Source organism: Panthera pardus, unplaced genomic scaffold (genome assembly GCF_024362965.1).
Source record: "Panthera pardus isolate Hobbes unplaced genomic scaffold, ASM2436296v1 HiC_scaffold_13, whole genome shotgun sequence".
NCBI classification, from domain to species: Eukaryota; Metazoa; Chordata; class Mammalia; order Carnivora; family Felidae; genus Panthera; species Panthera pardus.
In genome coordinates, this window is record NW_026526688.1 from 1,187,998 (window position 1) to 1,214,478 (window position 26,481).

General features: G+C 47.6%; 1 protein-coding gene across 5 annotated transcripts in view; it reads left to right on the forward strand.

The window, feature by feature from the left end:
* Positions 1 to 26,481, forward strand: part of DLGAP2 (DLG associated protein 2) — a 786,545-nt gene that overhangs the window by 76,314 nt on the left and 683,750 nt on the right. For 2 of the 5 annotated variants that reach the window (XM_053900746.1, XM_053900749.1), the window contains exon 2: positions 21,944 to 22,049. The exons of the other annotated variants lie outside the window; for them this stretch is intronic. In XM_053900746.1, coding sequence (XP_053756721.1) covers positions 22,035 to 22,049 — 15 coding nt within the window. In that variant the 5' untranslated portion in view covers positions 21,944 to 22,034. The remainder of the gene's footprint in view (positions 1 to 21,943; positions 22,050 to 26,481) is intronic. 5 annotated transcript variants of the gene reach the window in all.

Below are 26,481 nucleotides of genomic sequence, written 5' to 3' on the forward strand. Positions count from 1 at the left end.
CTGGGCTCTGTGAGGCCCCTGGACCTCAGCGTCTGTGAACGTTGAACCACTGCTCCCAGAGAAGCACCACGTCAGGTGCCTGTGAGCCTTTGGCTACAACATGTTCATCAACCAGTCAGTACACAGCCTCCTCCTGTCTGTGTGTGTGTTTAAAGACCTGTCACTTACTGCACGTGACCGATTCGTTTCCATGGAACTCACACCTGAACAGAGCTTCCCTAACACACGTTATCTCTGTGAGGCACTTTGCAGCCTTCTTGACCTTAGGAGCACTGGGCAGCAGTCTGGCACTTGGCCTGGGGGCATTCTGAGCAGTGAGACCACCAGTAGAGATACATGCGAAAAATGCCATGAACAGATGTGCTTACAGCCCAGGAGTTGGAACAGAGGCAGGGCGGGTCTTCTTTGACCTGAGCTGCAGTCGAGTGCGTTGAGGACCATGTTGTTTGTCACTCTGCAAACAGCCCCGATGTGTGTATTGACTTGTGGGGTATGGATGAGCCGTGGCAAGTAGGTGAATGCACGCACACAGACCCCAACAATGAGGATGGGCTGTGCTTGCCTGGCACCCTCCTGGTCTCTGGACTCCGTGCTTCCTGGTTCGCGTCCCAGGGTCTTTGCTGCCGCCTTGGCCACTCCTGGGAGGGATTTTATCGTGGCCTCCCCTCTGTCCCTGTTGACCTCTGAGTTTCAGGAAATCCTTAAGATTTCTGTACCACTGATGGGACTCTGTCTTGGCTTCTGGTGTTCTTTAAGAAATCTTTAACATGATGTCTGGGGTCTGGGGAGGACGAAATGTGGAAGGAGCAGTCTCTTCCTTGGATTCTTCATGCCCAGAGCTGCTGCCTGACTTCAGACTCTGGCCGGTTTTCCCTGGTGGCTGTTCCAGTCTAAGAGGACTGTTCTCCTGTCCTCTGAGCTGGCCTGACCTCTCGTTACTGCCTCACAGTACAGGTCCCATTGTGATGTCTCCTATTTAAAATCCTTCACCGGGAGGCTCCCAGCCTCCAGTAGGACAGCACAGCCTCCTTGGCCTGCCCCCTGCCCATGCTCAGCCCCCTTCCAGCCTCTCGGATGCCTACTCTCTGTGGACCCATCATCTCTCTCCAGCCTCCTTTCCCCTGAAGCCGCCTGATATGAAATATTCCCTCCTGACCACAGTGTTTTTGATGGCAAATACCTACTTACCATTTCACAGCACAGGTCAGGGATCCCTTTGCCTGTGAAGCCTTCCTAACTGCCAGGAACTCTGTCTGCAGATGCTGTCTTGAACTTAAATTTGCTTCCGTCTGGGCATCCAGTATTCCTCTTTTTTACGTACGTTTGTATGGAGGAATAACAATAACTTACATACAATAAAATGGACAGGCATTAACTGTTACAGTCAGTGAGTTTCAACAGGTGCAGGTAATGGTGTCCCCATCACCCCACAGTGGACAAAAGATCCCAGAAACCTTTGTGCTGTTTCTGGGAAGTCCCCTACCCACCCCAGAGGCGACTCCTGACCTCTCTCTCGTGGAATAGTTGCATGTGTTCTTGGAAACAAACTGGAGTCCGGTCTTCTGTAGTTTCCTGTGCTTGGAGACTTCCACTGTGTCTGAACGTGTGAGGTTTATTCCTGTTGTCGCACATATAAGTACTTTGTTTCCCATGATTGCTGGGTTGGTGTTCCCTTGTACGAATATGCACATCCCACACTTCTGTCTGTTCGTTCTTCTGTGGAAGGACTCCTGGGTCATGAACAGTGTTTGGCTCTCGTGGGTAAGGCGTGTTTTGGTGGACATATGTTTTCATTTCTCTCGGGTGGTTCCCGGACCACAGATGTAGGTGTGACTCTTCAGGAAGTTTGCCAGTGTCCTGCATGGTGGTCTCATGTGTCTGTGCCCCCGCCAGCTGTGTCCGAGACTCTGGGTCTCCAGATGCCCACCCACGTTTGTGGTGCTTGCCTTTGGGATTCTCCCGGGGGCCCTGTTCTGTCTCCATGTGGTTATTTCAGTCAGAATCTTGTCTGCTAGTTCTGAAACTTTCCAGACGGGGTCTCTCGGTGCTGTCCCCACGCCATACTCAGGGCTCCTGGTAGTGTGTGCCCCACGCTGAACAAATGGCAGGTACTGGTTTCCATCAATGATGAAGATGCATGTTCCTGATTGGCTTCCCCCGGACGCTTTGCTAAGAATCTTGGGTTGGTGGTGTGCTCTGACCTCAGATTCCAGGTGAGTGTGCTGGGATTGGGATTCCTGGAGGAGCCCTACAGGGAGAGGCACCCGTCCACAGCCCAGCACTGTGTATCGCCTTCCTTCAGGCGAGCTGGTCCTGCCGTTGAAAACAGTTTCTCTGGGGAGCTGACACCAACACCTTCTCTCAGTGTCCCCTTCATCCTGGACCCACTTCTCAGGTCCCTTCCCTGGAGATGCACCTGTTGCTTTCACTCTGTGCTCAGGGGGTGTGGCCGCACCATGCTGGAGGTCCAGGGGGTGCCAAACAAGGGTGTGGAGAAGGGTCAGGTGGATGTCTGGGGCAGGGCGGGGCGGGGGGGGGGGGAGCGCCGGAGAGAAGGCTCATGTGGTAGCGGGAGTGTTTAAATAGTTCATGAGCAGCAGGAAGGTCCTGGGCGTTTGGGACTAGAAGCTCCAGAATAGAGGAAATCTGCCATTGGCCGAGGTGAGAGCTGGAAGATAGGTAGGAAATTCTCAAATTCAGCTTACTTCCCATTATGTTTGGGGCTGGCTCTGTGTACCTGACACAGCCAACGTGGTGACAAGGCATATTTTGCAAAAATGCATTTTGCTAATGATGCATACCAAATAGTTGATATTAACTGTGAACTCACTTTGGATTATTAAAAGCACTTAAGCATTGTGAATTAATGTTGTAATTACAGTAATTGGGTAAGCATTTCTGCTTGCCTTAATTAGCACTGTGGTTACACAGAAGAAGCACACTGGGAAAATCACACTTCTGGGTGATGTTTCTGAAGCTCTTAAAGCAGGTCCACTCTTCAGGGAAACCACCTCAGCCTGTTCTTTGTGTCTGCCCGCACTAATCTCCTGCCCCAGTGCGGCCAGCTTGACCTTCTGAGGATCTCATTACGTTACTCTCAGACAGGAGACGCTGCAGAGGCCCCAACCCCGTGAGGAGTGTTGTGTTGCGTTTAAAAAGTGCCTGAGTTGTTGAAGTGTGTGTGAAAGGTGTTCAGGACACTGCTTCTTTAAAGATGATAAGGTGGTATGTTGGAGACACTTAGGAAACCCTCTGATATCAGCTCAGTGCTGACTCTGGAAGGGGAATCAGCTGGACCTGGGAACTGCTCGCGGAGGTCCCACAGCTGTACACAACCATGAAGCTGCCACGAAGGACCCACGTAGCTGCTCACATGGACAGCAGCAGCATCTGCTGGGAGCAGACCTCACCTTCCCGGCCAGGGGGAGGAACACCGTCCTGCTGCTTGAGATTGAGATGACATGACAAGATGCTCGGTGTCTACAGTAGAGAAACTGTGTGTGTGTGTGTGCACGGCTGCAGGTGGGTGCACGTACGTATGCAGGTGTGCATGGGCATGTGTGCACATGTGTATATGTGTGCCAAAACAAGTCTGCCCATGTATACGAATGCATGCATGTGGGCATGTGGGTGTGCATATGCATGTTCGTGGTCATGTGTGTGGGTGTGCTTGCACGGAGATGTGTACACACTTGTGTGCGTGTGTGCATGTTTGTGCATCCACGCAGACATGTGCATGCACACGTGGGTAGGTACGCATGTAGGCGTGCATGTGTGTGTGTGTGCATATGCGAAGTCTGGGTATGCACATCTGTGTGCACTCCTCTAGGCGTGCGTGAAAGCACGTGTGTTTTCTCGCAGTGGGTTGTGCCTTGGGGCAGATGATCTTTGTCAAGAAGTTGGAAGTGAGGGGTCCTGCCTCTCCTAGGCAGGCCTGTTTCCTTCTTCTGCCACGTGGTGCAGACCCTTGCCCACTCCTCCTGTCTGCTGCCTCCCCCTCCCTGCTTTGCTCCTCCTGTCTCTCTTCCTGGGTGACCTCCTGTCTTCGTGTCACCTGCCTGAACCATGATGTGCCTGAGAAGCTGGGTCACGACTGTGACTCTCCTGAAGCCTTTCCCTGCCAGCTCTTCCCCCCACAGACCCTTGACTTTACCTAAATAAACTGTTACTGATGTGACATTGTCACCACCTCTCCTGGACATTTCTTCCTCCCTTCCCACAACTCTGGGCACATGCTTGGTTGTGACTATGCATAGTTCTGACCCTCAGGAAGCAGCCATTAAACAGCAATTACTATTAACATATCTTTATTGAATTAACGAAGCTGTTTGGGAAAATAATGTAGCAGAAAGCATCTCTAAGAGGAAGCAGTTGGAGGAATTTAAGAGTGGATCTTACAGTCTTGATTTCTAGATGTATGTTATCTCCTTTGTGAAGAGAAACTGAGGCATATTGGGGTCTCATCCCTGCAGGATGCACCTCTTCCCTGAATTAGGAAGGGGTGTAAACACTGGAGAATACGCACACGTTAAATTAAGGACGTGAGTGGTAGCGTTTGCGAAATGCTGAAGGACGCACTGACCTCGCACGTCATGTCAGTGACGGATGATTTCAGAGGAGCTGCCGTGGACGACGGGCCTTGCTGAGCACAGCGTTGTGTAAATGGGTTTAGGGGAGGGATGTCTGCCTCTGTTCTGAATCAGGATCCCTTGGCGGAAGCTGCGGTTAGCCAGTGACCTGATCGCAGCAGGACAGTGTCCGTGATTCCTTCTCGCTCTGGGACAGTGTCTGGGGGATGGCCACTCTGGGGCCGTGTTTTCTTCACCTCCTTCTCTGCGTTGGTTGTGAGGTGCTGACCGCGTGGGGGTTGACCTGTCCACGTGTTTTTTCCAGCCCTCACACGTGCCCAGCTCTGTGCTGCGCTCTGGGGTCCAGGCGAGGATGACGTTAGCTGTTATGCGAGCTCACAGCTCACGAAAGCCTCTCTGTGAACCTGTGACTGCAGATTGGTGTCTGAGGCTCTCCAACCGCTGTAATATCTGGGTGGGAGCAGCGCTGACCCCGAAGCGCTGACGCTGTCCCCTAAGAGGCGGAGGCTGGAGACTAAGACGCTGGCAACCGCGAGTGGAGGCCAGACCCGCTGTTGTCATTTCCAACATGGACAGTTCAGAGCAAGGAGAAATGCGTGGGATCGGAAGAGGTAGGGAAGGCGTCAAAGAAAAGGTAGGGCTACGGCAGGGCGCTAAGTAGTCTGCAGGGTGTGAGGAGGTGAGAGAGGCGGGAGACACCGTGGGAATTAGAGGATGGCCCACAGGAGGCTCCTCAGAAGGTGGTCCCGTGAGAACCTGTGCCCCAGCTCTTGCGGCCCCAGCTCTGTGCTGGCCTTGGGTCATTTTCCGGGGCTTGGGGACAGTGTGCTGGAGGGCACACTGTAGTGTCACAGTGTAGTGTGACCATGGACCTGGAAGAACCAGTGCCGTTCTGGAGCCATTAGCCAGCCCAGCTCTGTGTGTGGCTGAGCCCAGATGCCTCCTCACTGCCTGTCCCCCAGGAAGGGATGAGGCGGGTGCCACAGGCTGTCTGCTTTGTACTGCGCCTTCCACTCCAGCCACAGCCGTGGCTGGCGCTTTGCTTCCTGCCTCCCAAATCTGCCTTGTAACTCGGACGCCTGATGTCAACCCCTGTGCTGGCCCCAACCCTCACACTGACCCTGATCTCTGTGCTGACCCCCTGCGCTGTCCCCGCCCCCATGCCGAACCTGACTTTTGTGCTGACCCCTTGTGCTGGCCCTGGCCCTCGTGCTGACTGTGATCCTTGTGCTGACCCTGATGCTGGCCATGACCTTTGTGTTGACCCAGACCTTCATGCTGACCCCTTGCACTGTCCCCGGCCCTGCACTGAGCCTGACTTCTGTGCTGTTCTTGCCTCCGCGCTGGCCCCGTCCTCACTGTTGGACTTAGTCATCACTGGGTCCCTTCTGGTCCTGGAACAAGTCCATATTTCCTGGCTCAAGTGTCCTCGCGACCCTCGCAAATCCACTCTCCTCCTCGGTTTTCCTGTTCACTGTTACACACTGGCTGTTCCCTGCACACTCACCCTGTCAGGGCTCCACCTTGGCCCCTGTCCCTGGACCTGCCTGTTCAGGTCTCAGTGGCTTTGGCCCAAATGTCCCATCCTCCATACGGAACTTTCCATGTTTCCCCAGTGCGGAATTGTGTCTCCCAACCTAGGACTCACTTTCCACTGATCCCTTTCTCTGTTCCTAGAATCAGAGGTGTATTCCTGCTGCTGTAGTGGGTTTTTTGCTCATGGTTTATTCCTCGCTACACAGAGTGTAGACTGTCTAAAAATAATCAGCATCTGATCTGCTTTTGTAACTCCTGCACATGCATCTTTCTGATTGAAGGTGAAAGGGACCTTTGAGGCATGTGGTTCGCTGTCTCGTGAGGATGGGACTGTGGAAGCCCAGCAGGGCTGGTGGAGAAGGGCCATGCGACGCGCACATCCAGAACTTTGCTTTTCGTTAGTTGTCAATTCTGCCTTTTATAAAACTCAAATCCCATTATACAGTTAGTGTCCAGAGGCCATTTCAATAGATTAGGCTTTCCTGGAAAATAGAAATACTTGGGCCACAGGGACTTGTCTGTTTCAGCCCGAGAAGTGCGCCCCTTTGAATTTCATGTTCCCACTTTGCAGTACCCATGCTGAATTTTGAGCATCATAACTGAGCATGTTGTATTTGTACTGCACTATCGATTGGAAATAGTGTTTTTCAAACACTGGGAAGAAAATATAACTCCACGGCCTTCAAGTTAAATTTGGAGTTAAATTCTGGATAAAAAGGCTTATCCTTGAATACATCCGCCTGCCAGCTCTAATGTGAGTGTTAAGTGGCCTTCTTAGTAGGTTAGGAGGGGTGTCCGTGGTGAATTTAAGAGGCAGCAGGGGGGCTTTTGGTTCAGAATAAGAAATCATCGTCTCGACATTGTAGGTGATTGAACGCCAGAGCCCTCCGCACACAGCATTACACGTGGACTTGCCTGTGTAGAAATCTCCAGAAACAGGAGACAGTCGCATATTTAACAGTGGGTTATTGAATTAAAGGCAGAGCTGTTCTAGAGGATTCCTTGCAGTCTGCTTTAGTGCCAGGACTCTGGGATTTTTAAGGAAACCACTTTCTTCTTTGTCTTAGGTGTGCCTCTGGTTTCAGACTCTTGCGTACCTTCAAGGGAAGGTGAACAGTCATGGAGTCTGTGTCTGTGCTAAATTTCCGCAGATGTTCTGTCCCTCCGGCTTGTTCTGCAGTAAGATCACATTCTCTGTGGGTCTCAGGAAGCCACTCCTGACACACATCTGTCTTTCAATTTCGGAGTAAATCCCAGGAGGGTGGTGGCAAGGGGCGGGGGGCAGCGTGTGTCCTCGTTTGTCCTGTGCTCTACAGTTCCCAGTTTATGGTCAGCTGCGGGAATGAACGCTGCCTCAGCAGCCTGTAAGGTTTCCAGGAAAAGTCTGACACGAATGTGTTTGAGGGTGTGAAGTTAATTATTTCCTTCCTTATCGCTCAGGATACTGGACACTTTCTTGGAATGTTTTCACTGTAATTCAGCTTAAGTTGCCCCAAAAGGGACCCGCGTGTCCTAATTTCTATAAACTCGTCTCCCTTTTCCTAAGCCTTCAGACACTCCCGTAATTTGCAGTGGGTGGGATTTGCTAAGTGAACTGCAGTTGTCAAAAGTTACCTTTTTCCTTTTTATTTTTTTAAGTTTATTTACTTATTTTAGGAGTATGAGCAGGGGAGGGACAGAGAAAGAGAGAGTCCCAAGCAGGCTCCGTGCTGTCACTCGGGGCTCAAACTCATGAACCGTGAGACCATGACCTGAGCCAAAATCAAGAGTTGGATGCTTAATATGTTTTCACTCATATGTGGATCCTAAGAAACTTAACAGAAGACCAGGGGGAGGGGAAGGGGAAAAAAAAGTTACAGAGAGGGAGGGAGGCAAACCATAAGAGACTCTTAGATACTGAGAACAAACTGAGGGTGGATGGGGGGGGGGGCGGTGAGGGAAAGGGGAAAGTGGGTGATGGGTATTGAGGAGGGCACCTGTTGGGATGAACACTGGGTGTTGTATGGAAACCAATTTGACAATAAAGTATATTTAATAATAATAAAAAAAGAGTTGGATGCTTAACCAACTGAGACACCGAGGTGCCATTTTTCCCCCTTTTAAATGCCAAGAATAAACATCTTGGTGGAATTGTAGCGGGAGCGGAGCTTTAGAAATGGCAGCTCCAACCTTCGCCCCCCTCACTGCTCCCTGTGGTCCTTCCCAGGTCTGTCTCATCTCATCAGGGTACTTTCCCAGGTCTGGGAAGCCATTTCTGTGATTGCCCCCAAAGCTGTGTGGGTCTTTTCTGGGGGAGTGCATTTGGAGCTGGTCGTTCCCAGCTTCAGGAGGGCCGTGTTTTGGTATGTTCTTAGTGTTACTTGTCTTGAACTCCAAAACCACCTGCAGTTTCTAGGGTTCCAGAAGGATCTGCAGTATGATTTTTTTAAGCTATAGTTCCCCATGTCCTATATACCACTCTGAGTTCATCTTTTCTCATTTGTTTGGACACGAACAGAGCTGGGAACCTAACCAACACTTATAATTACATTTCTGTGGGAAACTACATTCAGATTTCAACCTGGACTGTTAGTTCTTGCTGGGTTTCCCCTTCTAGCCCTTCCATCTTGAAGACAAAAAAGACAGGATGCTATATTTTGCTAATTTACTTTGCCAAGACCATTTGGAAACCCCATGGAAAATTGGGCATAAGGTAAGATCTTAGAACCAGAAGATGTGAGGCAACATTTTACTATGATAGACGTGTAGCTTCCTCAATCAGGTGGGTTTATTTCATTACAGGTGACAGCTTCTCGGCTCATTATGGTCTACAAACCCTCAGGGTGTGTATGAGACCCGTATACAGGGTCATGTAAGTGGAGGCTGGATCTAAGGGCTGAGATGATGGCATTAGGGTGTGGATTCTCTGTCCCCTGCCTGAGGCCCTTGTGGTTTCTCTCGGGTGGCCTTCTCCACCTGGTAGCCTGTGGCACCTGCAGCCTTACATTATCTTGGAAGTCATGCCCAGTCATTCCACCAAAGCCCATAGTAGCGACTGTCCTCTGGTCCATGACTAGCGTGCACAGCTCTGGACACCTTGCGTGTGTGGGGGGGCAGACTGCACGGCCTGACCGGGTCTGGATCGTGGGCCCAGCCCTGCAGGAGGGCAGGTTCCCTTGTGGGTTGATGGGGGTGGGGGGTAGTCCCAAAGGAGGATCAAGGCAGAGCCAGGGGATGAGGGATAGGTGCCCCACAGGCAAAGACAAATAAATGTGTGGGTTGTTTTTAACTTCTTGTCCACTGTGGTACATGCTACAGTTTTAGATGCTTGTCTTGGAAGCCAGAGCTCCATTTACTCTGTCAGCCATTTCTTGTGCAATTCAGAGAAATCATGGGTGATGAAGCATCTTTGTGTCTGTAGCCTTCAGTCAGTGAGGCAGTGGGTGGTCCTACTCAGCTACACCTGTCAGTGTTACATCGCTCTTTCTGAAGAGGTTTTATAAATTAGCACTATGTAAAAGGACGGATGCCAGATTATTCCCCTTACATCATGGCCAGGATGCTGAAGAGCCAGACTGGCAGGAACGAGAAGCAGAGACACTTCATGACGCAGTGGTAGGATTGGGGGTGTGTGATCCCCATGCTGCCCCAGAGTGGAGACACCTAGTTGTAATGTGTGCATCTCCGGGCTCGGGCGGAGGACCTCAGATAATTCTCGACTCCGAGAGTTTCAGTGCCTTCAGATGTCCTATTTCTCATAAATGTCTTGTTTTTGGAGTTTTGCTTCCTCTGTGATGGCTTTTGGTTTCCTCAGGTTTCCCTCTGGGCTGGGAGCACAAAGCATCCGTGCTTCTTCCCTAAACACTAAGCTCTTGCTCTCTTGTGTTATGCTGGACAAAAGCCCGAGGAGAGAGATTACCATTAAGGTAGGTCTGTTTTCTGTACAATCTGATCTCTTTCCCCCCATATCCAAAAGGCAGTTTCTTAGCCATCTTTCCTGTTACCTCTTTCCCTTTGAACATAAAGCTCCTTTTGACACGCGGAGGACAGTGGTTAAGAGGAAATGAAGGAAGGGGAAAGGGCAGGGAATAAGCAGCAGAGGGTGGGGGCGGTACAGACAGCCCCGGGCGGGGGGCAGGGGGTGGGAGCCCCAGGGAGCCTCAGGAGGGAAGGTAGGACCTGGGCTCTGTTGTAAAATGAAGCAGAGAGTGGCTGGTGACTTAGTAGGTCCTTTGGAACATACGACTGACTTGAAGTCAGATCGGAAATGGAGTCCTGGCTGTGGCTCCTGTAAAGTGTGTTGTTTTGTACTGATCCATCTCAAGGTTGCCTGTCCAGAAGCCCTAAGAAGATGACGTGCTCCATGTGTTACAAAGTGACACAGGGGTCCTCAGGCTGCGTGTCACCAGGGTTGACAGATAGGAGTTGCGCTGGTTGAACATTATCTGTTGGTGACGTCCTTCTGTGTGCAGGTGTTGGGTGCGGGAAGGGTTGGGATGTGCACGTGGATCTTAAAGGAAGGGCCTGTGTGTGATGGTGAATGTCACTGAGGGAGGAAGGGCCCAGAGGCAGAGATGTATGAGGTCTGTTCCTCTTTCTTGGTCATCAGAATGTGTTCCCGGGTCTGCTGAGCCCCAGGGAGGTTTCCTCTCTCCTGTGGGAGGGAATGGGCCCCTGGGAGGCTGCTTCACCCCTTCCCTGAGGAGAATAGGAGAGAGCTGCTGATTGGGACCTGTGCCTTCGGGGGGACGGGGAGTGGGCGGCAGAGCTAACCCCTGAGTGGTCCCCAGGTGCGATCTCAGGTGTGTCAGTGAGCGCCCCAGTGGAGCGGCCTTCTGTCCACACGGGTGCACGGGTAGGTAAGAGGCAGTATGATTTCTCCACACCAGAGGTACACAGGCTACCGTAAGTTTGTGGTGGATATTACCCCACCCTAGATAAATAAATACCTGATTTACCCCATCCTAACATTCGTACTTAACACTCAGTACCTTTCAAAATGGCACCTTTCAAATTAGAATATCTTCTTCCCATTTTATATGTGTCTGTGGTGTCCTCATGTGGGGCCGCCTCTGCTGGTGTGCTGAGACTCCCTGAATCAGAGCGTGCCTGGAAAGGGCTGTAAATCCCCGTGTGAGGTTCTCTCTCACCATCTGACAGTTTGTCCGGGGATCTTCTCACTTCTTCATGGCCCTGTGATGTGATCTAAACTTCTCCTGCTTAGGAAGTCCATTTCTGAGCGTGGACACACACGTGCCCTCTCGCACAGTGTACTGGCGGCTTATTTCATGCACCCCCCAGGTGTCCCAGCCATTTCCAGCTTCTCTCCCACCCAGCACAGTCCTGCCTGGTTCGAAGGGGGTGCGTCAGAGCAGAGAGTTGGGAAAAACGGGACTATGGATAGGAGGGCTTCCTCTTATTACGAGTTAGAACACGTCTACTGCTGCGAGTGAACTTGACCTCAGTAAAAAATGGAGGTATTTTTCCTGTGAGTAGATCTGTTAATATGAGGTAGGTGTGTTCGTTGGTGGTCTCACCCTGGATGTCACTGAGGGCACCACCAGAGAACAGAAGGCCTGTGGTTCCTCCAGCATGAGGAGTGCTTGTCAGGATTCCTTTTACTGTCCTGTTTTGTTCTCTGGAATGGACTCTGTCATGGGAAGTACTGGCTGGTTGTCCTTCTGACTTGCCAGGAAAATGGTGCTGGCCTTTGGTCTGTGATGCCCTGGAGGAGACCTCCCCTGTGAGCCTCTGTGGGTGGTGACGTGTGGGATAAAACCCTTTTCCTCAGTAGGGGTGGGTCCTGCGGTAAAATTGGGGTTTACCGTGATGCACTCTCAGGCCCTTTCACTAGTCTACTCGTGATCGGGGAGGCGTCTCTGAGCCCAGGTCTGCCTCGTCTGTGTGCAGTGTCTGGACTTCACCGTGAACCGAACGCAGCTTTACTGTCTCCACCTCTGACCTCTTTTAATTCCTCCACTTCTTCCGGTTCTTGCACCACGTGATCATTCGATATTATTCAGAATGCATTTTATAATGAAATTCTCCTCTTTGGTCATTAGTTAAAATATTAAGCAGAATACGGAGTTGCTCGTCTGGTACACACCATTACCCATCGTATGCTAATGGCAATACAGCAATTATAAAACAATTGCAGATAAGAAGATGTAAACGCCTAATGCTCTGATGATTGGATTTCACACAAAGCCCTTTGCCACCTACTGTTCTCGAAGTACATTCTACAAATGAACTTCACTCCACTGTAAACCGTTGTGGAGTTCTTAATCTGTGACATGTGCCACATCACAGTTTTCCAGAACCTTTGTTTACTAAACAAATTTAACACCGTTTTCAACACAAGGATCTAAAAAGGTCTGAGTTTTCTTTTTTTTTTTTTTTTTATGCTTAAAATTTGTGACTTTTATTTTTTTATTTATTTATTTATTTTTTTTTTTTATTTTTTAATATATGAAATTTACTGTCAAATTGGTTTCCATACAACACCCAGTGCTCATCCCAAAAGGTGCCCTCCTCAATACCCATCACCCACCCTGCCCTCCCTCCCACCCCCCATCAACCCTCAGTTTGTTCTCAGTTTTTAACAGTCTCTAATGCTTTGGCTCTCTCCCATAAAAAGGTCTGAGTTTTCTTATCCAGTTTGTTTATTGAAGATTTTTTTAAACTGAAGGCAGAAGGAAGGTGGTTGGCAGTGACTCGTGAACCCGTGTCTTAGTCTTGCCGTGCGTGGGTTTTCTCGCTGTGCCGACCTGTGCAGCACTCACTCAGTCCCCACCTGAAAGGGGTCCGGCGTTTAGAATGGCACTTGTTTCGCTTAGGGACACATGTCTAAATGGAATAGCAAACGTGATTAGAGGACCTTCCGTTAACGACGGCATGTAGGTAGCCGCGGGCTTGGGCTCCTGCTGGAACACCTGTGAGGAGTGAGGGGCTGACGGAGAGGAGGACTGGAAGGGTGAGCGTGCACAGTGAGCAGGAACTGCCCCCACCTTTACCTCTGCTGTCCTGATGAGGACGCTCATGTCTGTTGCGAGGTCCTCTGCGTTACCGCCGCTCTTCCCAGTGTCCCGCGGCAGCCCAGGAGCCGTGGAGGAAGCTGGGTCCATCACGTGGGCACGTTACCTGACCCAAGCCTTTGAAATTGGAAAAGCGGTTTCTGAGAAAGAGAAGCTTCCTCTTCTGGAACTCACACTCCCTGGAAGTGAGCAAAGAAATCTCTGGGAGCTCTGAGCAGCCCTCCTGCCACTGTGAGGTGTCATCAGCTTTCGGCTGAAGCTGTGATCACAAGATACCGGGGGAAGAGAGGGTTTCCGAGTGCTTGGGGTCATGGTGCCAGGCAGTCAGACCAATTCTGAGCTCTGGACTGTGCAGCCTTGTGAGCCTATAAATTGCCTTTATTGTTAAGTGAGTTTGAGTTCTTCCTCCTTTCCCTTTCCCTTTCCTTTTCCCTTTCCTTCTTTCCTCTCTTTCTTCTCTTTTTCTCTTTCTTTTCAGAGTGAGCACAAGCAGGGGCAGGGGGCAGAGGTGGGTGGAAAGAGAGGGAAGGAGAGACAATCTCAAGCAGGCTCCATACTCAGGGCAGAGCCTGACGCAGGGCTTCAGCCCACAACCCTGGGATCATGACCTGAGCCGAAATCAAGAGCCAATTCAACCGACTGAGCCACCCAGGCGCCCTGAGTTCATTTTTCTATTACCTGCCGCCAGACACAATGTGATTGCTACTAAGACAGAGCTGATAGGATGTGTATCTCTACCTGTGTCTCTCTATCTAGAGAGAGACTGATTGATGCAGGAAGTGGGCTCACATGACGGCAGAGACTGGACGTCTGAAATCTGCAGGCAGCCTGCCAGGCCGGAGACCAGGAGCAGGTTGCTGCGGCCTGAGCCTGAAGGCCATCTGAGCCCAAGCCTCAGCCCATGCACGTGACTTTGTTCCAAATGATGGTATGTGTCCCTGTCCCGCCGTGTGTCATGTGCACTGCGTGCAGCTGTGGGACGGTGGGTAGGAATGTTCTGTGTTCTGGCCGCCTGCTGCCCTGGGCTCACAGTGACCGCTCTGCTCTCTTCCTGCAGAGGAGTCTGACGTGGAAGACGGGGCAGCCCAGGTGATAGGATGCAGGTGCTCAGACGAAGGAAAGATCAGTCTGTGTCGGAGATGTCATGTATTAGAGAAGGCAGTTTAGCCTTGATTTCTTTTTAATAATGAGATGCCTGTGACATTTCAGTTAAATCTGTAATCCTAGAGGCGCCTGAGTGGCTCAGTCAGTCAGGCGTTCAACTCTTGATTTCAGCTCAGGTCATGATCTTGTGGTTTGTGAGTTTGAGCCCCGTCCCATATTGGGCTCTGCACTGACAGAATGGAGCCTGCTTGGGATTTTCTCTCTTTCTCGCCCCCCCCCCCCCCACCGCCCAATAAATATTAAAAAGCCTGTAGTCCTAGAGTAATATGTTATAGAGGAATCAGATGGGATTAAATCAACCGTGTGCCATTGGTTTTGGTGTTGAGGAAATTTCAGCAGACATTGATGAAGATGGTGATGACAGACTACCAGTTAGAAGACACGGCTGGCTCAGTCGTGGAGCATCCATACCTCTAGATCTCGGGGTCGTGAGTTCGAGCCCCACGTTGGGTGTAGAGATGACTAAAAAAATAAACTTAAATACTTAGAAGACAAATGAATATATGAACTAAATTTCTAATCTGGGTGGAGAAATCAGATTGAAATTAAGACATGGAACTCTGGAGTACGGGAAAAGTTGAATTTAAGGAACAATAGTCATTATGCTAACATGTGTACAGTGAAATTCGAATTTACAACACATTGATGGAATTTAATAGTCCTTTTGAGTAGATATTTTTGTATATAAAAATTTTATCAGACAATCTCATTCTGTAAACATAGACGCTTGCTATTACGTGGGCACCTCTAATTTAATGGCTAGAGGAAAAACAATGCTATCATAATACTTACCTGAATTGATAATGTTGAATGAATTATTTTCAAGTTGTTCATCGTTCTGTTCATACTTTCAGACCTGAGCCTCAATTTATGATACTTAGTAGAAGAATCACATCAAGGTGAAGGTCTGTACACATCTTTATGGACACATTCTACTTTTTCTCCGTGTGTGTGGAAATGTGGAAAGTGGTTAATTCATGTTTGCTGGAAAATAGGGATGATGATTGCTTTGGCTGGCGGGGTCCGGTGAGGGAATGATTGATCTCTGTGTATCATTTAAGTGGCAAAATGAGATCAGTAGAATTGCATGTGGAATTATTTTGCATTACTCGGTTATGCTTTGCCATAAGCACTTCTTAACTATAATAGAAGACATTTTTATGCTGTTGACTTGATTACCTTCCAGCCAACTAAATAGAATTTGAAATGTCTATATTTTCTCATAATACTAAGGGAGCAGTACAGCGAACATACGGTGAGCTCAGTTCCTGTTATCACAAGGATATAACATGGTGGTTCATGTTCCTTTTCGAAAGATAAAAAGTACCTGAGATATTTTGGGACGGTCAATTAAAATAGTTGTAGATATGAGAAATTAGGTAATATTTGGTGTAATATTTATATTCGTATATGTATGCTATAATCAGGTAAACGTTTTGTGATTTTGAAAGTAGATTCCTATAATTTTGTCTTTTAAAAAATTTTTTTTTATTTGGGAAAATACCCATGTAAAATGTAAATAGGGACCTTGCTCTGCTTTGCATCCTTGAAGCCTGTGTGTGTGTATATGTGATTTCTTAAAACCTGTTCTTTTCAGCACTGAAGAATAAAAATGGAAAGTTAAATGCATATTACAGTTACACAGTGTGGTCCTAAAGGAGGTTGAGGGCCTAGAAAGCTCAGAGGTGCTGCTGATTGGACCCTCACCCAGGGGCCTGCCCCCTGAACGTTCTCCCTCGGGAGCTGGGGGAGCACAGGCCTTTCCGCCACCCCAGCTCTACATCCTCAGAAGAGCCTAAAAGTCTGAGGTCCCCGCTTTCCTCACTGATGGAGAGTCCACATTTTCCCAGCGAATCAGGAAGGAGATGCTTGTCACCCTGCTTCTCGGCCTTCTGGAGCCCCAGAAGAACGACTCCTGGCTGCTTAGAGTGTGAGAGAGGAGGATGAACAGGTGAGGAAAAATAGGCCATCGAAATGCAGTCATCACTTGGAAGACAGGACACACTGAAGTATAGAGGGCAGCCTCCTGGTGAAGTAAATTTAAAGGATAAACGGGAAGAAGATTCAGAAAAAGATGCCAAGGCTCATCTGTACACTAGGAGCGGGAGGCCATGAAAAGGGAAGAATGGTAGAACAAGATTTCGTTTTCTTTTTCCTTCAAGTTAGAAGCAGTGGAGATTAGACATCGTGCACACTTGGATCAGTGTGAGTGACTGAAGTAACAGGCCCACAGGTGCACCGGGTGTAAACTCTGTGGATGAGCACTTTCTTCCCAGAGACCATGTTTGCAACATGTGTGGAGTCTTAAGATGTTCCCATCGGTGTTCTGAGGACTCCACAGGAAGGACTCCCTCAAGCCGCACAACTACCGTATGTCGTCGGTCCTGTTGTTAGCTCCATTTTACACGTTAGGAAACAGCACAAAGTGCTTATGTAACTGACGTTCTGAGGAAGTGTTCCTAATGAAGACTGGATCCCGGATTCGGTTGTGCTCAGATCCCTGTTTTTAGCCCGTGTGCTATGTGGGACAGCTGTGCAGAAAGAGTAGGAGATGATGTGAAAGAACCAGTTAGAAATATTATAGAAATTATGGCCCTTGAAAATAGAACTCAGTAAATATTCACAGATCAGACATAGCTGAAAAAAAAGTAGTGAACTAGAAGATGAAGCTGAAGAAATTTCCTAGTATTAAGCACAAAAAGAGAGCAGATGAGAAACTACAGTCAGTGAATAGATCTAAAAGGCAGCACATGCATTTGATAGAAGCTAAAGAAATAAATAGTAGGGGTGAGTTTGTATTTGTGATAAAATGGCCAATAATCTTCCCAAATCGAGGAAAACTGTTTTCAGATCGAAAATGTGTACCGCCTGACAAATACCACAGGGTTTCAATTGTATGTAGAATTTAAGAAACAAAACAAATGAGCAAAGGGAAAAAGAGAGAGAGACAACAAACCAAGAAACAGACTCAACTCCGGAGAACATACCAACGGTCACCAGAGGGGAGGTCGGTGGGGGATGGGGGAAACAGGTGATGGGGATTAAGGACGAACCTGTCATGATGGGCACCGGTTTTTGTATGGAAGTGTTGAATCCCTATTTGTACACCTGAAGCCACTATTATACTGTATGTTAACTAATTGGAATTTAAATAAAAAATTAAAATTGGAATTTAAGTGAAAAAATGGATACAGAAAACTTGTACCACCTTCTAGGACAGAATAGGCCAACAAGACACACATCTTGAGCCATCCTTGTAAAACACAGCGGTATCCAGGGTAAAGACGGAATCCTGAAAGACTTATTAGTTAAGAGAACAGAAATTGCTTAAAGATTGATGAGAAATTTCTCAAAGGTAACAACAGATGCCTGAAGCTATCTGTTGGATTTCTTGAATTCCATACTTATGTAACTGTCATTCAATCCTGAGGGCAAAATAAAGACATTTTCAGACATATAAGGACCTGGAAAGTTTGCCACACAGAGACCATGTTGAAAGAAAAACAAGAAGATATTTTTGAGCATGAGGAAAAATGAACCCAGAAGCATGGTAGCAAAGAGATCAAGAGCACATTAATTTATAAGTATTGATTTCAGAATAAGTGATTTGTTTTCTTTTGTTTAATGAGCAATCGTGTTTGGCCTCCACACAGTAGTAACATCAGAGCAGCTGCAGTATGGGGAGGGCATTCTGAACTTGGGGGGAAGTGTGAGCACCCTAAAGTTCTTTTATTCAAGAGGATATTGGAGATACTGTTTTAACCAGTGGCTTTGCTAGAAAAATACATGTTTAATTGCCTATGTTAAAACTGTTAAGGGAGAAATAGGACGTATAGGCACTGAGAAAGTAGTGAAAAGTCCTGTTGTAAGGCAGTAAAGAATAAAGTACAAAGAAAAACAAATTAAACACGAACTATCAGGACAATATAATCCCAGTTTATCAGTAATCACAATAAACATGGGAGGGTGAAACTTAGACATTACAAACAAAAACGGTCAGATCACATTGAATACAATACAGAATCCTATGGGTCTTTAACATAACGTTATTATATTTCAATTAAAAATACAGAAAAGCATTAATTCAATGTTCAACAACAAAGAAGATGCAAAAAATGTCTTGCGAATAAACTTGTGCAAGATTAATTAAAAAAAAAATTTAACAGTGTGAAGAGTTAAGGATAAAGAGTGTGACAGAATCACAGTTAAAAGGACCATATTATCAGCAGAAATTTTTTGCTGAAATTTGAAAATCAAGATGAAATGTTTGGTTTTCTTGGTGAATATAAGTGAAATAAGTTGATCTGACAAAGCTAGAAAATGTGAATGGACTAGTAACCATGGGAAAATTAAAATTTTCCTTCGATGTACTTTTGTGAAAGATGCTGGATCAGTTTTATGGGTGAACTCTATACAAATATCTACGAATTGATAATTCTGTTATCTAAACTAGTTAAGCGTTATAACCATTACTCTCTTTTTTTTGAGTTTTTTTTTTTTTTTTATTTTGAGACAGAGAGAGAAAGAGAAGGAAGGGTAGGGGCAGCAAGAGAGGGAGAAGGAGAGAGAATCCCAGGCAGGCTCCATGCTATCAGCACAGAGCCTGATGTGGGGCTTGATCCCATGAACTGTGAGATCATGACCTGAGCTGACATCAAGAGTTGGATTCTTTACTGACTGAGCCACTTGGGCGCCCACCATCACTCTCTTTTAATGAGTAATTACCAAACTTGATAATATAGTAGAAAAAGGCTAATTTTACTTAAGAATATAAATATAAATTTCCTAAGCAAAATATTGGCAAGTTGCATCTAATTGTATATCTAATATGACCAAATGGCTTAGTCTGTAAAAGCAAGATTCTTTCAATAATAGGATCTCTATGTTAGTAATCTGTAGGATGAGCATGTTAAAAGAAAAAAAAAAACACGGATGTATCCTAAACACCGAAGGACCTTGAAACAATACAGCAGTCACTTAGGATAAAATTCTGAGAGGGAGTAATGGCAGGACAGTTCCTTAATAGGGTTCAGAATATAATCAGAAACCCTGAAGCAAGCAGACAGTTATTGGGAAATTCTAAAGTGTGGAATTCTCACCATTAGTCCCTCTCATTCTGGGGTCTCCAGTTAAGGTTATATGGGAAAGTAAAAGAGACAAAATATTAGAAATGCTCAGTGGAAAAGGGAAGAGACCATACAATATCTATTAGATAAGTAGGAACATGGATTATGTACAGCAAATACAAGCTCAGTAAAATAAAAACCATGAACTGTACTGCATGTGATAAAGTAATGGCAAAATAGGTCCAGTATCAGAAACAATAAACCCTACAAAACACCTTGGGAGAAAACAGGAATGTTTGAGGTCTATAGGGGGGAACAAAACCAGACTTTGAAATATGTGGAAAGGACGTAAAACATTACCTAGTGCTTGGTAGGGAAGTACACTTTAATGGCAAATTTAGTATTAAAACCTATCACTTCACTTCAGGTGTGTGTGTGAGAGAGAGAGATAGAACTTCAATCAAAACCTGTTTCGGGGGGGGGCAGTGGAGGTGGGGAGTGGGATTTGATTAAGGGATGATAAAGTTAATACAGAAGAATGAATTCACAAGGTGTCCAGTAAAGTTTTAAGGAAGATCTGTATAGTGGGAGTTCTGGTCTGCTAGAGAGAAACACATGTACAAATGCTACGGGAGATCAATTGATCTGTGTGACAGTCTTTTCTGCGTGAGTGGCATTTTCAAGTTGGTGGATAAAATATGGATTATTAGGCAAATTTGTTGGGATCATTGGTTAGCCGTTGGAGAGAAAGTAACTTTTCTACTTGGCATCTCAAAAAAGTTCCAAACACATCAATGATCTAATTGTTAGAAATAGTTGTAGAAATGCTAAAACAAAATTTAGTCGAATGTGTTTTTTTAAATTGTGGAGTTGGGAAGATCTGGGTAATGACAGAAGCCCTTAGAGAAGGGATTGGTAGATTTGGACATAAATTCTATCAAATGCACCTAGGTTGTTGGAAGGACACCACCGAGGGAGTTAACGCGTGAGAAAGAAGGAAAACCGTTGCAGCCTATAGAGCAGACAGACGGTCTGAAATATGTAAAGAGATACTACATGGTAATTAGGAATTTCCCCCAGAAGGAGCGGACAAATCTATAGAACAGGCAGTTTGCATGGAAAGAAGTTTGATCAATAATCACAACAAAAGTTCTTCCAAATCCACGGAAACAGCGGGAAACTTTTCTTCCCCCAGAGGCATGCAGAAAACCTGGCGACGTGTGATGTGAGCACTGGCACACGCATGGCAGTGTTGTGGACTAAAAACGTGCAAGTCCCGTGACCCGGGGACTCCACTCCTGGAAATCTGTTCTGCACAAACGCACCGAGAAGCATATGAAAATGTGTGCACAATTCTCAGCAAATGGGGAAAATTGGAAACAACCCAGATGCCCAAAAGTAAGGGGTTTGTGCGGTCAGTGTGAGTGTTCAGGCAGGAAAATACGGGGAGATCCTGGTGCAGGAAGCTAGTGAGTGAACAGCAGTGTGTCAGTTCTAGAAAGGCAGAATTTCAACAGGAAATGCCTGGAAATAAATACACAGTTTAGGGGACAGTCACAGCAGACATCTAGTAAGTGATTCCCGGAAACCAGGGGTTAATTTTCAGTTTGTGTGTTATTATCTGTATTTGCAGACTGTCCTTGCTAACGTAAAAAAACAGCTGATTTTCTTACCTTCTTGGACTCATACATTTGAAAGTAAGTACAGCATTTTGTAACGTGACCATTTGGCCAGAGTTTGGTGACAGAATAAGTTTTGGAAGATGGGGTGCATCTAAGCAGGACCTCTGGCCTTCATAGAAATTTATAGAACCTGATCAGTGTTTTTGAGGGCCACGTCAAGTATACATAGATAAGTATTTTGTGGTCATAGTAGCTTACTAAGAGAAAAAGCAAGCGTGTTTTTCTGGCGTGATGGTATAAACACGTCTCCTCTGGAGGCTCCTTTTCCTATTTCGTCTGATTCACTTGGTGGTGATGGTTGGGGGCAATAGTAATTTGATGTGTCCATGTGCAATGAAAAAAGCAGATAATTTTAGAATTATCAAAATGTATGTTCTAGCATTTTTAAATGCTGCCCTCATATTTATCGGGGTGTAGTGCTATTTTCTTTTTCCTGGAAAGAGGATGAGCAATTGTTAATATTCCTGGTACTGCTCTTGTTTCTTGGAATCTGCCTGGTTCCTTGCGGAGCTAGCCCAAGGTGGCAAATGCTGCTTCTGCCATTGGGTTATTGGAGAGACCATACCTCTGATTCAGAGTACGTCGCGTTATTTCTGGTTGCATATTTTCAAGTGGGGAAAGCTGACGTATCGCAATTTCGGGCCCCGACTGAGAAATGAAGTACTTTTCATCATGAAAGCCTACATCTGCACTTACACGACGTGTCATTTTGGGACCCTGTGTCGTTTTTCATACGTAGCTTCTCTGCCAAAGTGCTGTTCTCAGGTGATGGAAGTTTTGCTCAGTGGTTTGTTTTCCAGGCACTTCCCATGTATTTTCTTTTCCAGGGGGGAGGTTGCTTATCTTTTTTTTTTTATCATATTTTCCCCATTTCTATCCGTTCCTCATCTTAGGCCTTCCCTGCACCTGAGGCGCGGCCGTAAGCCCGGCCCGGTTTCAGCACAGCTGCCCTGGGACGCTCGGCCTGCACCCAGCCCGGCCGCCATGGGGACCGCTCAGGTAATGTTCCTGCTTTCCTTCTGTCCTCTGTCCTCTGGGCGGGCGGCGGGAGGGAGGACGCGCTCCAGGCACACGGGTGGCTGCTCTGTCATACCTGGGGACGTGGTGAGCGCTCTGATGAGGTCAGGCCTTTTGGAAGTGTGGCCTCAGAGCAGCGCGTCTGTGTCCCGCATGAGCAAGTGGTAGCCGTGGAGGAAGCCAGCTCCTCTGGAATGGAGCTTCCCCGGCAGGGCTCTGGTTCCTTCGCAGTGGTTCCTGGTGGACGCCTTCATGTGGCATCGGTGGTGGTGGTTCTGCGTTTGTGTGTGTGTGGAGGGACCCGGGAGCAGGTCCACAGAGCAGGTGACAGTGAGCAGATACACACGGGTCCGAACCACAGCGTGTGGACTGCCTCACGTCCCCAAATCCCCGGTACACAGTGTTCCAGGACTCCCCAACGGCCACACCCACCATGTACCTGCCTGCAGACACGGCTGGAGACACGTGAGGGCAGGGCTGTGGCCTTCCCTCCCCAGGGCCAGCAGGTAGACCGCACCATCAGCTGGAGCTGCCCCCCCAACCCCCGCCAGGGCCAGTGGGTAGACCACACCGTCAGCTGCAGGCCTTCCGTCTGATCTGGGAACAGAGGGTGCGTGCAGTGTGTCTCGTCTCTCTGTCCACAAGACATGAGCCTGGATGAACGTGGCTCATGGAAGTGTGGCTGGCACTTCCCATGACGCTCCTTTGTCCCCTTGTGTGTCACTCAGTACCCTATCATGTTCGCATCTCCCTTTGCTAGTATCTTCTTCTGCTTATGTGGTATTCTCAGAAAGCAGTGCTGCCTTTGGGCGTCACTCTTCACAGCCAGGAGCACGGGTTGCCCTGCGGGGGGACTTCAGTTTTGTGTAAGAGCCTTTGGGGACACATGAGGCGAACCTGTCCTTTTATTTTTATTTATTTTTATTTTTATTATTTTTTGTACAGGTTATTTATTGGTTTAAGTAATCTCTCCACTTGACATGGGTCTCAAACTCACAACCCCGAGGTCAAGAGTTGCACGCTCTTTAGACTGAGCCAGCCAGGTGCCGCAAGCTTTCCCTTTAAAATCTACTTGTCCCTCTGCTCCCGCAGGGACCATCCATGATGCCTCTTCAGGGCTCTTAACTTGTTAGAGTCCTTGAAGCTCAAAACAGGCGGTGCCCCCTTCCTCTGTGGGCTAGCTGGGGTTCTTGGTTGAAGAACAGAATTCATTCTGGTCTGTTTGAGCAGAAAAGGAGTTTGTTACAAAGGATATTAGGCCATCACAGACCTTTACATGGGGCTGGATAAAGGCTGTCAGCCCCACCGCTGGGACCCCTTGGGACAAGGAGACCTCCCCCAGAACGCGCGTTCCCCAAGTGGGGGAGGGCCGCGTGGGCACAACGTGGGCGCCAGGAAGCTTGAAAACCAGTTCTGACGTCGGTGGTTGTGTCTTGGCATTGCTCCTGGGGAGGGGTCACTCACAGCGTGGGCTTCTCGGAGGTGCAGGGCAGCTGCTGAGACGTGGGTTTGGAGCCACTTGGCTGCCTGCCCACCCCCACCTTCCTCCACCCCCTGTTCTACAAGGAACAGCGGCTTGCCTTAAGGGTGCGCTTCTCCCATGTGAGGTGAGAACACTAGCCTTCATCCCCAAACGGGACTGGAGGTGAGGGAGCTGCCAGGGCTCCTCCCTCCCTGGGACTCCCCTTTGCTGCTGCCGCCTATGCCATCAGACCAGCACCCACACTGGCTTGTGGCTCACGTGCCTTCAGCCGAGACACCTGGTTGCTGGATGAGGTAGTTTTCGTGGGTTCTGCTTCAGAGAGCAGAGCTCTAACCTTGGGAGCCTGTACAGGTGCAGTGATGGTGTCTAAGGGGCAGTTCTGCGTTCTGAACCAGGTAATTCTCATGGTCGGAGCGGTCCTGCGGTGTGGTGGGATGTTCAGCATCCCAGACCTCCAGCTGCACTCTCCCTCCAGCCGTGAACACAGAAGTGTCTCCAGACATTGCCGAGTGGTCTTGAGGGGCGGCCCTCCCCTCCCACCCCATGGAGAAGCACCGAGGTTTTCGGGTTTGCTGGAGTCAGGTTGTTCATAACCTTCCCTCATCTTGCTTTCAGTATCTGAGCACCTGTGACTGTGTGTTGCTCCTGTTAGGGATGCCGTGAGTTTGAACGTTCTCTGCTTCTGTCCTCCCCAATCAATGTTGCCAGTTTTAATGATCTCAATGAACCAGATTTTACGTCATTGATTTTCAGCATTATTTTTATATGTTCTGTTTCTCCCATAAGCCTTCTGGTTGTGATTCTTTCCTTTCTTCTACTTACTTTGGTTTCAGTTTGCTTTGATTGATTCCCTTTTTTTTTTTCTTTTTTAAAGATCGAAGATGCGGTGAATGATTTGAGACTCCTCCCTCCCTGATAGACGTTTAGTGTTGTGAATTTCCCTGAGAATGTTACCTTGTTGGGAGCCGAAGATTGTGTTTCTATAAATGTTCTTGAGAGGTGGTGAATCACGCTTCCGGTTTTGCGGGGTGAGCTGTCAGAAGCCCTTCCTCCCCTGCCCCTCCGTGGGACTGGCCTGGCCCTGGCCTAGATGAGCTGCCCACTGTCCACTCTCTGGGCCTTGGGTTTCACTCGGCCATGTGGCTCCCATCTGTGTTCTTAGAATTTCCTTAATGATTTTGCTGTGTAGGTGGAATGTTCTTGTTTTCCGGCTGTGTTTGGGATTTATTCCCTTTTACCCACCACTGGCCTTTCTATGGATTTGCAGAAGGAGAGGGAGCCAAACGGGGACTCCTCCTCCCCACCTGGGTCCCGTCTTTTTCAGCTGCTCTGTTCTGCCAGTGCAGAGACTTGTGTCCCCTCCCAGGTGGCCATTCCAAATTCCACGGGGAGGCCTCTGCCTCCCTTTTTATCGATCATTCTCAGGTAGGGCAGTTTTGCCCCCATGGCCATGGGCATTAGCAGTGTCCAGAGAGATTTCTGGTGTTCACAACTCGGGGAGGGTGCTGCTGGCATCTGGTGGGTCAAAGCCACGATGCTATAATCATCCCTCAGTGCATCATGAGGACTGCTCTGGTCCAAACGTCGTAAGAGACAAGGTTCAGGAACCTTGCTTTACTTTTATGATCTAACCTGTCCTACTTAGGTGTCTTTGAGAGGTTGAATGTTAAAGGAGACGAATAATGTGGTTTTGTGGAGAACCGCTTCTCTTCAGGGAGAGGATTTGCTCAGGAGCGCTCAGGACTTTGACCGGTTTGCATGCAGATTCATGTAGATACATTATATTTAAAATGTACATTCGGACTTTTTGGGATAACAATAAAATTTTTTTTGAAACAACCTATTGGAATTATTAACATGCTTATCTTCTTATCGTGTAATTGCGTAATCGCATCGGTAACCCTGACATTGGTAACTATTGCAACCCTCACGCAGGATTTGGAACAGTATTTACATTTATGTTGTTCTCAGACAAGGACAAGAGCAGGCTGTGGTTTGATATTTGTCTCATTTAAAGTAAGGGAAAAATTATAGAAAGGGTTCTTAGCTTTGCTGCTGAATCAAGCCACAGTAATTCTGAATGTAGGAATCTAGTTTATTTTGCAAAAGAAAACTCACTCTTCTCAGGGTAACTATGAATAGATCTATGTTGCTCTGAGACAAAGATTTATAGGAAGGGAAGCAAAATGGTCCTAAATGTGTATATGCAGTACACTCATGCTTCACAAAACAGCCCTCTGTTAAAGCATTATTCGTTTTCTTTGGGTAGAGTCATCGGTTTTTAGCTAGGGTTTTGGTTAACCAATGTTTTTCTTTATTAAGCTTATGGATTCAGTTTGGTTTAACTGTTTACTGGGCTAAACCTACTGGTTTGTTCTTTCCTTCCTCCCTTATTAGCAAGAAAGCCAGGAGGGCACTCGTATCCCCTGTCTTGTTGGTGGAGAATCCAGTTCTGGTGTAAGGGAGAATGGAGGCGGGTGTGGACAGGTGACCAGTGTTTGCTTGGCAGTGGGAAACCCAGGTTCTCATTCAGATTCGTCCATAACTCTTCCTTGTCTGTGGCAGACTCCCTTCCTGTGTGTGTCCCCCTTCACCATTCCTGTAACTGGGGGGCTTGAGTCCTCAGTTCTCACGGTCAGATCACACACCTGCCAGGATTTCACACATGGATGATGAGTATTTGTTGTTAGTTTAACCTTCTTAGTTCAGCAAGTATATTTGTGTTAAACATAAATTATACAAATTATTTGTGGGAGTACCTTCTATCTAGCTAATTCAGAGATTTACCTGTAGAAATTATGAATGCCATAATTATAAATTGTTTTAAGGTATTTGTCTCTTCCTTTTTATTTATATATTAATTAAAAAAAATTTATGTGTGTGAGAGAGAGCATGTGCACACACAAGCAGGAGAGGGGTAGAGGGAGAGGG